General features: G+C 39.8%; 1 protein-coding gene across 1 annotated transcript in view; it reads right to left on the reverse strand.

Moving 5' to 3' along the window:
• Nucleotides 1–1,557: 1,557 nt before the first annotated feature.
• Nucleotides 1,558–16,379, reverse strand: part of sh3bp5b (SH3-domain binding protein 5b (BTK-associated)) — a 33,483-nt gene continuing 18,661 nt past the window's right edge. Inside the window, exons 4-9 of the mRNA XM_031756723.2 lie at nt 10,448–10,612; nt 10,011–10,141; nt 6,266–6,308; nt 5,447–5,666; nt 3,308–3,673; nt 1,558–2,448 (exon numbers count right to left, since the gene is read on the reverse strand). Of these exons, the coding sequence (XP_031612583.1) occupies nt 2,225–2,448; nt 3,308–3,673; nt 5,447–5,666; nt 6,266–6,308; nt 10,011–10,141; nt 10,448–10,612 (1,149 nt within the window). The 3' untranslated portion in view covers nt 1,558–2,224. The remainder of the gene's footprint in view (nt 2,449–3,307; nt 3,674–5,446; nt 5,667–6,265; nt 6,309–10,010; nt 10,142–10,447; nt 10,613–16,379) is intronic.

The following is a 16,379-nucleotide window of genomic DNA, read 5'->3' on the forward strand; positions in this document are numbered from 1 at the left end:
ATTCCTTAAAATAACTGACACATAAGGAACACGCATAGGGGCATGCACTCCCATACAAACCTCCCTCTGCACCAAATCAGAGGTCAACATCAGACTCAACAGGTTCATCCCTGTTTCTCTGAACAGTACAAAACTGTCATTATCAGTTTCTGAGGAAAAGTGGAAGAACAGACTGATTAATGTTGGGCTCTAAATCACCTGTGTCTCTAAGGACTGTAACAGGAACTTTCTGACCCCGATCAGGTAGTGGCTCATTGGCTTCAGTTACGTAGGGACCATGTCCTCGAGAAGATCCCTCTGAAGTTCAGATGGGCAGAGACTGGGACTCAAAAAATATTAGAACTTGAGTGACTGGTGTGACGTAAAGGACTACTTCCCCACCCACTAACTGCCTATCACCAACTAGCTCTTAGTCTCAACCCTAGGCTTCATGCATTGCATGAGGTGCGTGTTAAACGTACTTGCCCTGGTTAAACTCCAGCCCTTGCGTCTCAGTTACACTTCCCTGTACATAATACACAAAGGTGTAATCATGTGATGCACAAAAAAAGACTATCCAGTAGCACCTGGGTGGACCGTGTCACTAATGCCTACAGGGTGGGTAATCCAAAAAAGCACCAGGTTAAATAGCTTTACAACGGCCTAACCATGTAGTGTCATCACTAAACCTTTGTCTGTCTCAACAATTCCACCAAGCATGGAAACACTGATACTCGGAGAACAGGCCCGAGGACAAGTAACAGTTATTCTTTAAAAAAACTACCAACTGGTGTTGAGGGCCCTCCTGTAACGTAATGCTAACAAACTAAGGAGAAGACCTCATTTTTTTTTTTTACACGTGACTCCACCTTCAACACAAGAGGGAGCCCCTGCAAGTATAATAAGCATTAACTGTTTTATTTAGATAAGATGAACAGAAAAGTCGGTAAATCAGTGCTGTGATGGATGCTTGGATGAGAAGAAAGTCAATGTCCATCAGTTCAGGAGCCTGCCTGCCACATGGAGGGGAGGAAAGAGGGAGGTCAGGTCAGTCTTTTATATCATTGAGGCCACAATCAGCCCTTTGTGGCAACCAGCTGGGTCGTCTCAGCTCGACCCCACAAACCAAACCTGTCTTAACGAGGACCGATCATACGCATTTCCAACACCATATTTCTATTCTTGGACTCCACTACAGTACATTTTCTGATTCAGTTCAAAATAATCCTTATTTATCTTATACTAAACTTTGATTCATCCACTCACCCTTCTCCCCACATTTATGCCATCTTTCTTCTGATTGGCTGCCCCTCGTAAAGAAAAGATTTAAACTGCAAGTGGGTGGAGCCTTAGTGCTCACAGACAGAGCCATCTCCCTGAGATGACCTTAAAAGCTCTCGATGATACACTGACACAAGTAGAAAGAAAATATCTGAAAGGGAGTGTTTAGAGTAGCTCAAGCCTGAGCTTTTGGTTCACAGGGAATACTTCTGCTTATGGTGACCTCATTCATCATTCACCTCATTTTCAGCTCAGGGGAAAGTATGGGGAATGTTTCTGTGCATATAATTGAGACACTTTGGTTTTGCCACCATGCTTTGGTTTCAAATTTAATTATATTTGCAGTTTATGTGGAAAATAAACAATTTTAAAACAGTCGAATCTAAACTCAGACACGTCACATTCACAATCTCGAAATTACAACATAGTTCTAAACAAATACAGGAGCACAGGTCAGACTAGTTATTTATTTAGCTTTAGCATTTCCACACTTGTTTTCACTGTTGTGCCAAGCAGAATTTCTTCTCTGCATAGTATACAGCATGTCATTAACAGTAACAAGTTCACTTTTACGAGTTGTTTAATAGAGCAGGTTTCAGATGCACGCAGTTAGTGTACATTTGCTTTTGTGACAGACGCATTTTCAGCTTTAGTGAAAAAAAGAAAGAATATAACAATTTTATAGCTTTCACCACCCTTAACAAAAACATTGCCAACATAACAGTGCTCTTGATATGTAATAGAGGAGTTCAAAAGGTGCCGTGTCCTTCAGAAAGGGAAATCACAGATGTATATTTACAAAGCTAATATACACTAACTATGACATTCAAAGTCTCTCTTTGACCACAAAGACTGGCAATGGAGTGCAGCAGTGGCAGCTAGCTTACAGACAGCTCACACCAATTTGGTTCAAAATGAGTCAAGGGCGAGTCAAAGTCCTTTCAACACGTTCTCGTTTTGTTCTTCACACTCCTTTGACCAGGACCACAGTTTGCTCGGGCTCGGGCTTCTGGGAAAGGCTGTCTGTGTTTTTGGTGTTGTTGGCTCGTGGGCGTCGCAGGTTCAGAAAGCTGAAGCGTGCTTCCAGGCTGAAGCTCTTCTTGGTGCTGGATGTCAAGCTGATGTTGTTGTTGCCATTGCTGGTTGGAGCATTGTCTAGATTTCCCTCTGAACCTTCAGCCCGGTCACCTGAGGCAAAGGAGGAGGTGGTCGGTGAACACGAAATGTTTTGTTCTTTAACATAATTTTTAAAAGATGTTTCTTCTAAAGCAGACAATTTCTTTTTAAACCAACAAAGTGCTGATTAAATGTGTCCTTTTATAGAAAATATTGTTCTCTGTTGCAAAGCGTGTTAAAGTAAGTTAGAGAAAAGGTTTTAAAATGAACAAAGACAAAAATAACAGAGGAAAAACTTAACCGAAAGCTGGACAGATACATTAACAAATCTCCAAAATTTTTAATAAGGGTGACTAATGTTATGTGAATCATTTCCTCTCTGCAGGACAATATGCAGATGAATATTTCTCTGCAGGTGAGGCACTCGCCTCGCTGTCACTTTGACTAATAGTCATGTTTGGTTGAGCAGGTGTGAACCACGCAGGGAGGAGGAGACTGTGTCTGTTACCAACAATAGATTCTTAAATATCATCCATCACACTTCCATCCAACTTTCTCTGCCTTCTGTGTGCAAATACAAACAAATGGAGTCACCCATGAAACAAACCTTTAATTGCCGTCTGAGTTTTTCCTTATCTGAATGATGTTGTGGTAGGATGAGTGTAATACTGACAGTTTTTTTTTTTTATATATATCTACAGTGGAGTCCGGTTATTGAGACTGGGTCAAATTAGCATTTTCTCCATTAACAGGCTCAGTTATCGCATATTACCATATCAATGACCGCTTTTGAATTATAAACGGGGAAACTGAGACCTTCTGATATCAGCAGGAGCTGATTTATGATGGTACATTAGTGCATCACGGATTTGCATCTTCAGTTTCTGCAAGCTTCATGGGGTTAAACCGGATTTTCTCTCTCATCACTCACCTCTCTCTATATCACATTCAGGTGATGAAGCGCCGCTGCACTCGCTGCGAGGCCCGAGCACCGGCGAGATGAGGCCGAAGTCAGACAGCGACACGGTGCTGGGAAGGTCAAGACTGCAGGGCCTGGACAGAGGAGCCGGGGAGGACGCGGAGGAGGAGGTGGATGGAGTGGGGGACGGGGAGGCAGAGGAGGAGGACATGTAGTAGGAGGAAGACGAGGAGGAGCTGGCGAAGGGGCAGGGCGACAGCTCCTCTTGCGGGCTGCTGGGAGACGAACCCAGGCTGCAGGTGGAATGAGTCTCGGAGTCTTCTTCAGACATGATGCCGCCTCCCCCGCACGGGTCGTCATCAAAACACACTGATGCCACTGTAGCAGAGAGAGGCACAAGAAGGCAATTAGCAAAAAGAAAATGAGAAAAAGGAATGAAGAGACGCCGGTGAAAGGACAGATGAAAAAAGGAGGGCGAGATGAGAATAGGGAGGTTTTTAAGATGGAAGGAAGAAAATGACAAGGGTAAAGTTGGGGAACACAGGGTGGAAAAATGGAAGGAAGATGAGGATAAAGACAGAAAAAGTTATGGAGGAATTATGACAAGGAAGGAAGAAGGGAAAGGTGGAGAAGAAAAGTGTGACCAAACAGATATAAATAGAAGTGAGAGGACTCATCTGTCACATCATATTTACACAAAGTGTTACATCTTCCTGACATAAATCAAAGTACATGAATGCAAAATGAGTAAACTTTAATTTCAGCCACGCATCAGTGTCTCCCTGGACTGAACTGCTGTTACTATGGTAACACCATTCAAAGTACCGAACAGTTAAAACTTCTAGTTCATTTGCCGCCTCCTAATATCTTGTTTTGTCCCATCATCGGTCTCAAACCCCCCAAACTGCTTTTTGTCAAACAATATATGTAATTTATTACTGCAGCAGAACAGAGTGAGTTTGGCATCAAAGCTGCGAGCTTATCACTTTCTCAAAATATGTAACACATGAAATTGATGAGTCTATATATCCCCCCTAGAGCGTACAGATGAAACTAGGGTGGTGGAAGGGTTATAATATCAGGCTGCGGCACTGACATTATCACACAGAGAGATGGGTGAGATTTCACAGCTTGAATAAACCTCCACATTGAGAGGCTGTGTTTAGTATATGACTCAGTGAAGCCTGAGCTGCCTCCCGACCTAGCTCCAGGTTTTGCTTAATTCAGATTATAGCTGCCTAAGATTGAACAACCTAGCAAATAATAACATGCAACAATTAATTTGCTGTTGATTGGCCATTTTTAGAGCAAAAATTAAACCAGATTGTACTTTTTGTAGGAACTAAGGACAACCTGTGAGGCCTATTTTAAGGGTTGGAATAACTTTCTAGCCCTGCTCACATATGAAATTTTCTCATTGTGCATTGCTTAGAGCTAACAGTTGTTCTCTAATGGCCAGTCTCCTGGGAATAGGAGGGTTTACCCAATAGATAGGTAACTGTACACAACTGGTAACCTTCTAATTCAGTTGTATAGACAACCCTATGATATATTTACCAGCCCCTAATATGTTAATCAGCGTCATCCTTCCCTCTAGTTGCTCGTTTGAAAATTAAAGGTTTAACTGAAGACCTACAAATCAGTAAATTTATTGACCTTCTGTGGTTTCACTACATCACTGCTGGTCTCCTCAGTGTGGATGGATATTTAGAGTAAGAGTTAGATTTTGCTAAATAGACAGTTATTGCATCCCACAGATACCCTCTGATAGAGCATGCTTATTAACACATAAGACCTAGGTGTGATTTCCACTTCAAAAATAATTGTCTGCCATGTTTTCAAAGTTTCTCAGTTGTCTTTAACACTAAATGCTGCTAAATGGCAACAAGACTGCAACGAAATCTCATTACAGCAATTGCTGACATTTAGAGAGGCACCAAAGTGAGCAGCTGATGCTGCACGGATCGACAGAGCAAAAACATGGAAACATTTAACCTTTACTAATTAGCCTTTGAATCATCTGAAGTGTCCAGAGAATCATTTGAGTCGTGCTGAAGTGTGCAGAGACATTTGCAGTGAGTCCACGTAACCAGCATCTTTGACAGACTCATGAGGTGAAGTGAGGGAGAGGAAGACTGTTTTTGTACTCACTGGACACTCCGTCCGAGTCCATCTTAAAGTTGGAGATGTCGTCCCCAGAAATGCTGCTCCCCTCAGCGCCAACGCCGCGTCCCCGGGGGCCCATGGCAGAGCTACGCCGTCGCTCATGGATCTCATCGGAAATCATCTCCAGGTTCTTGAGAGCTGTCTTGTATTCGCCCTTTGCCTGAAACAGCTTGCTCTGCCTCTCATCCACAGTCTTCTTCAGGTTCTGGAGGAAAAATAAACAGGTGATTTTGGGTCAGTCTACAGAAAGAAGAAAATTTGGAGTGCTGTTTCTCTGTGCTGAGGAAGGTCTGACAATTCAGATCTTTGATGCTCAGAGGTGGAAGCTTTGTATTCTGCTGTCGACGAGAATTAGAGCTGACTACAGCTGCTGTCCTCTCCAAAGGAGAAACACACAAACATTTCAGAACCACCTCATGAAAGTTTAATATATTTCAATGCAAAGACTTTTAATGTAGTTTCCTCCCTGTCCTGCAGAAGATATTGCATCAGTAATGCTGATTTTTGTCTCATGCTAATTAGATAGCATAAAACTTTTATGTGGGCATGATGCACTCTCCCTAACAATGTTAACAGCTGCGGTTTCTAATCAAGTTTGGGAAAAAACAGCTTTAATCAGATTAAAGCCTCAAGCATGGGTTGATCTACATTCAATTAAAAATAAGTCACTGCAGTTTCTGGTCAAGCTGTTTAAACCCTGTATCAGGGTCTGACAGTGTCTAAAGAAACAATAAAACAGAACAGTGTCCTCATAATCTTCAGAGGAGGTAAGTGGTCTGTAAAAGCACAACAGTGGTCACATACCTCCAGCTGCAGATAGTACTTCGCCTTCATCTCAAAGTAGGGCCTGTGAAGGAGGAGGAGCAGAGGTCAGGACAGACAGATTAGAACGTGGGGGGAAAAAAAAACAGACTAACCCAGAAAAGACCGGTACCCACATCATCACCATGGCAACCCGGCAAAGGAAAGGGAGATAAAGGGGGCTGTGATGTTGGATGAGCGAACGATGCAAAATGGATTAACACCCTGCTGAGGCAACACACGGCAAGGCTGCAGCTGATAATTCGGTTAGAAGATTCCAGCTTTAATAATCGGAGCTGGAACTTCACTGATCGAGCAATGACTAGATCATGTGACAAGAAAGACGTTGTTTTAGACTCTTCCAAAAAAGATTGCAGCAGCTCTTTTTGGTGTGGTTTAAAGATCATCAACAACAGTGCAAATATCAACCTTCATTTTTTATGTGTATGCTCATTTTGAAAGGTACTCGGATTCTTGAAATAGTGAATAAAATGATTACATACAATATTGTCAGCATGTATTAGAGAAAAATAACTTACACTGAGTGCAGGTGCAAATGATGGAGGACTAAATGCACAAGCCTGCCTTTGTGTTAGTAATGAGTTAAGTTCAGTATCTGTGTTTAATTTCCTCTGTAATTCTGTACCGTTCCTGTTGCGAGTTACAGTTTGCACATTGTGATAAAAATGGGGAAACTTTGTAGACTATTGTCTTTAATTCTGGGAATTAGCCACTGATAAAGCCCCATGCAATCTTTTGATAAACTGTGGAATGTAAAGCATCAAACACAGACCATGGGTTTCATAGCCAGTATGCCCAAGAGAAAAAATTACAGCAAGCAAAATCTGTTTCAGTGTTGACGTGGGAACCAGATAATTGTTTTGGGAAACTCGACTCAATGTAAATCTGATGGTTCTGTCTTGTAAGCAAACTCTGGATCTAAAATTCAACAAGTACTTGTGTCTGTCAAGCAAAATGGATGAGAGATGGTGAGAGTTTACTCTCTTTTCTTCCTCCTTCTTTCTTTGGTGGTTTTTGAGTAGTTGTTGCTGCCTATTTAGTCATAAATAGGGAGGGTGAATGGGACAAAAGGTTTATAACAGTTACAAAACCCCCCCAATAAAACAGAAATTCATCTAAGCCTAAATTACAGACAAACAGAGACTAGAAAAAGTTAAGTGAAACTATGTGCTAGCGATTTCTCCAACAAACACTTCAAATCAATGTTTTAATTGCAGTGATGAGATAGGAAGTATGGCCTACAAAAGGTACACTTCCCTACAAAAAGTACAAAATCTGCTCTTGGTAGTAGATAGATTTAGAACAGGAAGGACTATGTGCTGAAGAAAATGCCTGAAATGCAAATTCACAAGTTGCAGAATTTAATGAAATACCGTGAGAGAGAGTAGGAGTTGGAGGCTGACAGAATAAAACAGCCTCTCTGAATGATAAGATATGAGACTTAAGGGGGATCTTATGCAACTTCGCAATTCTTCAACTACAGTTTTATTTGAGGGTAAAGTTCAGGCGTTTACCTCGAAGCTTAAATGTACTTTTTCCTACACAGCAAACTAAACTCCAAAGGTGTTGGCATCATGTTAGTGTAATCAGCAGAGCTCTCATCTGTGTGGTTTTAATGATAGAGGATTTAAATTTGTAAGGCTCATATGTATCATTGGATGAAATTAAGTAATATTTTGAAGGTAAATAAAGACTTGTGTTTAAAAGGTTCTCATTTGCAAAAACCTGCAAAGGCCTTTTTACAATTTTCTTAAATATCCTTAAGTTATGAGCTGTCGATTTGACAAATCAGATCAGCAATTAATAGCAGTTCTAGTATATTAAGGGCAAATTACTTCTATCGATTGCATTTTTCAGTAATAGATATTTTGAATATAACATTCACAGTAAAAAATGTGGAGCTTAACTCTGGTGGATCATTTGTAATTTTTTCCCCCTTCATATTTTGAACTGAAGCTGAACAGGCATTTGCCAAACTACAGCGTTGGCAAAATTAAAAAAAAACAAAAAAACAAAACTTTCCCCCTGAGAAACTATTTCGTTGCAGTAAAATAAGGGGGATTCTGTCAATTCTGATCATTATATATCGAAACTTGTCAGATTGCCAACTCCAACCTTTATCATGTGATACCATGGAACCCATGACTGTGCTACATTTAGCCAGACTTCCCCTTTAACACCTGACTTTTGTATTAATATTAAAAGAAACACGTTCAGTGTGGCTGGAAATGAAAGTTTCTCTACGTCAGAGAGTTTTTGCATTTAGCTGAACAGAAGTGTAACCTGGCAGCGATGCTTTCACAGAAAACTGAAGCAAAACAAAGCAGGTTTGAACCGCTGCGTTAGGAGGAGCAGATCTGTTGTTATTACATAATTTCCATTGTTTAATTTAGGATTCAATATGCAAGATATTTCAACTCATCGAACACTAAAATAGCAGCTAAAGTCTCGTGTTGTGGTTCTGTTTTCTACATGGCATACATGGCAACCGACTGCAGAAAAGCTGCCCAATATCTTGAAGGTTTTAATCACAGTTCTCTGCTGTGTCCATAAGTGAGACTCATGACTAAATATTAATGGGGCTAATTAGAAGAAACAAAAACAGGATGCTGAACATTTGGCTCACACAGTCTGCTTTAGAGGTTCTGCATCTCAGCACCTCACTGAGTCCACATGCTCATCCACCAAAAGACAAAATGGCCAAATATAAATCAGCTACAAACTAGGTCTGACTGTGTGTAAATATTTAGCTTAATAAGGGCGATCGTGGCTCAAGAGTTGGGAGCTCGCCTTGTAATTGGAAGGTTGCCGGTTCGAGCCCCGGCTTGGACAGTCTCGGTCGTTGTGTCCTTGGGCAAGACACTTAACCCATTGCCTACTGGTGGTGGTCAGAGGGCCCGGTGGCGCCAGTGTTCGGCAGCCTCGCCTCTGTCAGTGCGCCCCAGGGTGGCTGTGGCTACAATGTAGCTTGCCATCACCGGTGTGTGAATGTGTGCGTGAATGGGTGGATGACTGGATATGTAAAGCGCTTTGGGGTCCTTAGGGACGATTAAGGCGCTATATAAATACAGGCCATTTACCATTTACCATTTTTTTCTGTTGAAATACACAAACTAAATAGTCTATCTAAGGAGGGGCGCCACCAATGGTGTTTTTGGCCAGCAAAATAATTTCAATGAATGTGAGCACAGGACAGAGGGAGACACCCTATAATGAGTTGACATTGACTTGTTATTTAAAACAGATTATGGATTTTAAAATCTTATATGGTTTTCATATGTACTCGTTTTCAGTCATATCAACTTTAATAACAGGAAATTAACTAGGCATAAAATTCTTTTCTGCCATATTTTTCAAGTAGCCTATATTTGACAATAGCATATTAAAACTGGAAGTATGGCCACCCATACAAAAAATTCTGGAGGCGTCCCTGCATCTAAGTTATGCTCAAGAATCTCTTAGATTCATGCACGATGGGCAAAACGATAAAATGCGATAATTTTTCTTTCAATTGAAGTTGATTTGTTTGATTTGAAAATGTGTTAAAAAGTTTTGAGATCACTTATTTGACAAATAACAATTTCAGAAGCAAAATAAAAAAATAAAAATGTAGCCATATATTATTGCCTTTTTTCCCCGAACAGTGGCTCTAAAACTCCCCAAACAGAAGGAGTCGATAAGTTAGGTGACTTTTACTGAGTGCCGTTAAATTCAGCTCAGCTCTTACTTTGACTTGTTGATGGTGCGTTTGAGTTTTTTCTCCAGCTGCTTCATGCGTCCAGTCGCTGCTGTATATTTTGCTGCCGTCTCTTTATGCACCAGCTCACTTTTCGTCTTTGTGTGCTCTGCCTCCATAACCTGCAACAGCCAATCAGAACTCGGTGTCATCCAGTATTTCGGTTCAGTGTCTTAGAAATGGTCCATGAACCCTGTTTTTTTTCCATGTTTTATGAAATATTTTCATAAATGAACAATACAAAACAAAGATTTTGGAGGTTGCGGCACTCCATACGCAGTGGGCATCATAACTAGATGTAGATGGATCATTAATAATGTGTTAATTTAGTTTAGGTTTTATTTTTCCTGTTGACAGAAAACTAGCAAATAAACCCCAAAAAATATTCAGTTTTTGAAGCAGACAATCCCACTTTCCCCCCTCCTCACCCGCTGGGTGGCATGGTTCAGCATCTCCTGCCAGGCCGAGTCAAACTGCCGGTTGTCCTCCTCCAGGAGCCTCTGTTCGGCCAGGGAGATGGTTTCCTTTGCTGCCCGCAGAACCTCAGTGGCTCTCTGAAAGTCCTGGGTGGCCTTCTGGGCCTCCAGCTGGGCCTGGGAGATGGAAAGATTGGATACAGTTTTTAAATTCTTGTTTTTTGGTTTCAACTAACTTTAGCAGATTTTAAGGTTTTATAGACAGTTTTCATGTTCTCTGAGCAACTCTTACAATTACCAATGTGCTATGAATATTGTCTTGGTGCCATAATAAACTTGTGCTTGTTGCTTCCTGAGGAAAACAATCAACATGCATTGCCTCTATAGCTACAGAGCTTTACGGCTGCACTGTTACCATTAAGGGCTCGAAGCACCCAGGCCAGTCAGATCAGGGGTCAAACAAGTTGCTCAGCTGGTGCCAATATTAACTTCATTTACAAAACACACTAAATTTCTGTGTATTTGTTAGCAGCTTTAATTTAATAATAAACATAATATTGATTTAGAAAGAAAGAAGCATTATTGAGTTATGAATCTTCAGCTGTAACGCAATAAGCACTCGTCTGTTTCTATTTGTTTCTGTTTTGTTTTCTTCTCTTTAGCAACTGCTGTAATTACCAAGCCCTTTAGATTTTTCAGATATGTTTTTATTAAGTCAGGAGAACCTAATTTTTCAAAAATAAAATAAACCTTTAGTTCTTCTGAATTTTTAAAGTATTGCAATTTCATAAACACCAATTTACACTGTTTTTAAAGAAGAAAAAAAAGAAATCTCAGACCTGTAAACACCAATTTTTTTTTTAAGAAAAAAAATGTTATCTTTTAGTTAGTTTTGCAGGGCTTGTATAAAAGCACCTTAAGGCAACTGCTACAGTAATTTGGCACTATAGAAGTAAAATTGAATTGAATGTGGGAAGTGGCAAGATAACCACTAAGCCGCTAAGCACTAAACCCCTCCCCCATCCTGAAAAACCAACTTAAATACAGTCAAATGTGTCGAAGAAAGAAAAACAACGTAGAAAAAGAAGAACCCAAAAACATACGCCTTCAGCCTGCACCTAGCAGCAATTATTAAAAACAAGCTTTAAGGTATATCTGATGTTTTGTGATAAATGTTTTGTGCATTGCTTCATATTTTTATGTGTAAAATAAAACAATAATAGTGACAAACTGCAACAACACAGCTCTCTGTTGCATCAGAAACACCATTTGTGTAATTCAGGCAAAGTTGTACAGCTGAGACTACAAACTGCTGTTACAAACAAGATAAGACTGTTGCCATGTTCAGTGTGGTTGAGTGTGAATCCACAATCGGTGCAACATGTGGTCCTTGTGGATAAACGCCGCAGTGGTTTGACAAGGTCTGTGTGTCACATTAAATCAGTTCATGTGACTGGTGAAGGCACACAGGAGCCGAGCTGGACACTAGAGACCACATCAATTATCACTGTCAGCAGTAAATGTTTAGTTATGTCAGAAACTCAGAGCAGTGAACATCTTTACCAGTGCCCTTCAATCTGTTTGCATCCTGCTGAGAGAATTTTTGGAAATTCTTTGAAAATTATTCCACAGTCAGAGCAGGAAGGGATGGTTATTATTATTATTATTATTATTATTATTATTATTATTATTATTATCATTATCATTATCATTATCATCATCATCATCATCATCATTATTATTATTATTATTATTATTATTATTATTATTATCATCATCATTATCATTATTATTATTATTATTATTGATTAAATTTCTTATCATATTTTTATTATTTAAAAGGATTTCTCGTCTAAAATGCTATTTTTGATGCAGTTTTCACAAGTCCAAGTGAGCACATTCAAATCAGTTAGCTGACCAAACAACCAACAGATATTCAGTTTACTGTTATAGAAGACTGAGCAAAAGATAGTATCAATAAATTTTTAAAATTGGAAGAAAAACGGTAAAATCAGCCAGATCATAAAACTCATACTGAGTTAATCTATTTAGAAATATCAGTCTCTACCTGTGAATAAAACTGATGTATGAACAGTCTAAATAATTTTCTGTGTCAATGGACAGAAGTTTGAGATATTTTGACTCTAATCTCGTGAGGCTGAAAGCCCGTCTGTGTCCTCTGCTTTCTGCCGGTCTTATCAGCTGCTGTCAGCTCTGCCTGAACACATCAGCAGCAGCATTTAACTCAGTGCTATGCAGGCCAATAAAAGTTATACTGAGAGACAATAAAGGCTCAGAGCTGCTGCAGCCTTGACACTGCAACACTCCATTTCTCTCCAGCTGGTTTATCTACACAACAGCTACATGAAGGATCCCACTGTTTGCATCTATGTCAGCGAGAGATACAGAAAGACGACGAACACACAAGATGAATCCTTTATAAGGGAACGCCTGAAAAGTCCACATTTCATGGGTGAAATGTTGAAAGCAGACTTTCAGACACTTTTGAAGGACATACTCTTTTATCCTTGAGTCATTTGGGTACATAAGAAATGCTAACATAAAATACAAAATGCAGACCTCTTGGCCATAAATCTGACTGTGGACAATTTTTTTTTTATGGTATCTTGATGGTATAACTTTACGATGGCCTCGTTACCTATAAAGGATTTGTCTACTGCTCAGGTGAAAGTCAAGGAGACACCTCAAAATGATCTGTGGGGTACTAAATCCACCTTAAAGCAAAATAATTTCAGATCACAGTATGAAATTTCACTGTCACTCAATGCTGCACTGATATTTATGATATTTTAATAAAATAAAATAAAATAAAAAAAATACTGTGTCTGCTACTTTAGAATGCTTCAAATAAATGTCCCACCTGTCTGTCCTGAAACAATAAAGTCTGAAAATGACTGGAACACCCAGATTAGTGTTACTTTGTTAGGCTCAGAGTAACAGTGTTGACTGAACGAAGTATTAATAACGTCGTATTTAAAACTCTTTGGCTGCATTTAAACCACATCAGAAAAAGGAAGTGACAAACCCAAAGAGTACAAGTTTGCCAAAGAAAATGTAGACGCATTGAGTTAGAGTGTGCACTCAGCTAATCTTCTCATATGAAAGTTCAAGCCGACAGCACTAATCCAGAATGAGAAGTTTCTGAATAACTGTGTAAAAGTGCACGGTGTGCATATGAAGTACAGTATGTAATGTGAATGTCATGAGTCACCATTGATGTGCTGCAGTGCTCCCTTCATCGCTCTGAGACAGAAATAAGAAGCACTGCTTACCTTGTCATTTTTTCTCAAGTTTTCTGAAGTTTTGAAAGAAATACTCAGATTAATGGGAAGAGCTCAGCATGAAGAAGCAAATGTAAAACGCTGCAGAGCGACAGATCCCTCAGAGAGAAAACATTCAGCTGAAAATGGTTTGCTGAATATAAGATCAGCTGTTGTTTCCACTGACCCAGTTTGTATCAACTTAGTTACTGTACAAACTTTGTTGCAAGTCTATATTCCACCCATAGACTGTATATACAAGACAGCTGCTGTGAAGTCACGCTTTATCTTCCTGTTTTACTTTAACAGGAACCACAATGTACAACATAAACAAATGCTGTACTCGTAATGACTGGAAACTTGCAGCTGAGCCGTTCTTCCAACACAAGACAACTGGACTGCATTTAGTATCCAGAGGATATGCCCACTGCTGGCAAGAAGACAAGTTTCGGACACTGCAGATGAGAAAGATACAACAATCTTTTAAGTAAAAGTCTTTGGTAGCACTCAAAGAGACTGCACATAAAGTTAGCTAAATGATCCAAGTGTTGAGGTTAAAAGGTTGTGGACAGAAATGTGTGTTTCTGTGAAATACAGTAAATATAGGTCAGTCTGAGAGTCAGCAAAGCCAGTCGTGTATACCCAAGACAATTTTATTTTTCTTAAGGTGAAAATGTCTTACAGTGCTGACTATCTTCAAACACCTGATTGTTTGCCTAGACTGTCACACTTCTATTTAATTAATATACATGTGCATTTGTTTATTGTGTCCTTTAAATGGTCTTAATGATGAAGTTCACTGAAAAATTCGAGGAATGTGTTAGCTTTCAGAGTTTTCAACTCACAAACACAGCATCTGTCTTCCCTCTGCTTCCTCAGTCAAACTCTAGTCTGCAAACACTGACATCACCACATGCTCACTGTAATTTTATTATCGATGGTCATCAACATGCCACGACAGCAGAGTCCAAACAGCTTCTGCCTTGTTGCTGCCATGAGGTCAGCTTTGTGTTCGAGACTGTCTGAAGACTACAGAGAGCCATGAGTTACATACAGTTATGCCTCTTACGTTGTCGTCTCTTGTGACATCAGTATTCAAATATTCAGATGATTTATCAGTTCATTTTTGCTCATCGAGCAGAAAGGTCCTACTTTTGCAGCCACTCTGCTTGTCATCATAAGTTGATCTTGTTGTGTGTCTAAGGATCCTTATGAAACTCAATTTGCTAATGTAGCAAATTACATCTGCAAGTCTTGCATAAGGTAAAAAGAAGTAGATATCTATAAACAGATATGTTGATATAAAAGATCTATACAAACCAAAGGACACAATTTTTGTGGAGCTTTCTGATTTTCATTTTTCATCAGGTAAAAATGTAACCTGCAGCTTTGGCTGCTGCTGGTAACAATCCAAGTGGAGAGCAAATAACGCTTGGATTTACTGGGATCGCCAACCGGTCAAAAGCTCTGAAGTCCTTTTTTTCTCTTTTTATTCATGATAGCTCTAAAATTAATTTGAGCTCGTCTTCAGTTATATTAAAAGTGAAAACAAACAAAACAACACGTAAAAAGCCTGTGTTTTTCTTGGCTCCGAATGGTTCTTTGAAGGGATTATACAGTCCTGGTAATTATTCTAGGGGGAAGCCAAGACATCTTTGGCCTTCCTCTTTGTAGGCAGGACAATGGAAGATGCTCACTGTGGTAAAATGATACAAAAGGAAAATATTTACACACAGACGATATTAGTATGCCAACATCAGCCGTCCGTCCAATTCTACCAAACAATCTCGATCTGTAGCTCATAGAAAAGATTGTTAGTAAAAGGCATCACTGTAATTATGGAATAGGCCAACATTTGATTCCAGAAACATCACTGATGTTTTGAAAGTTGCATCAACACATGTATTTCCACCATATGACACAATTAATGAGCAAATTTATGAAATCATATAGACGGTTTATTGGCTTAGACTGCATCTTTTAAGCTGATGTTTGCATGCTCACTTACTGCGAAACAGATGGCAGAACTGGGTTTCTGTAAATTTCATGGTCAAACTTCACATTTTTGAGAAAAAGAATGCTAAAGTTGTCTCTCCATCTGTCACCTCCTCACCGATTATCACCTCTCAGCGCCACTTTTTTTTCTTTTCTCACGTTCCCTCACTACCTCCTCCTCTGTTCTCACGTTGCCCACAAGAAACCCTTCAGGCACGTGCATCTTCATCTACCTCCTGCGCTCACCTCCCCATTCTGTCAGCACTACTCTCTGCTCGGTCTGCTTCAGTAAGAATTAAATCAGAAGGTCATTTTTGAAGCTGAGAAGGAACTGAAGATGCTATCTCAGTACACACTAAATTTAAATTCCAAAGCTTCTCATCATTCAGCTTCAACGGGGGATCGATGGACTCCTCTTCTCTGCAAATTCTTGTCAAAGCAAGAAATGTGTTCATGCTTTTAAATAGTTGAGTTTTCAAGAACATCTCAGACACTCAAACACAACAAACAACGAAACATGTGACAACTCAGAAATAAAGGCCTGTTTTTCTCCCTTTATCCAAGTTTTTTCTTCTCTTTGCGGTGTCAACATGTCAACTACAAGCAAGTAAAACGCCAGTGCTGTCATCACCGAGCCAGAGTTCAAAGGCAACACTCATAAGGAACCG

This window comes from Oreochromis aureus, linkage group 11 (assembly GCF_013358895.1).
Source record: "Oreochromis aureus strain Israel breed Guangdong linkage group 11, ZZ_aureus, whole genome shotgun sequence".
NCBI lineage: Eukaryota > Metazoa > Chordata > Actinopteri > Cichliformes > Cichlidae > Oreochromis > Oreochromis aureus.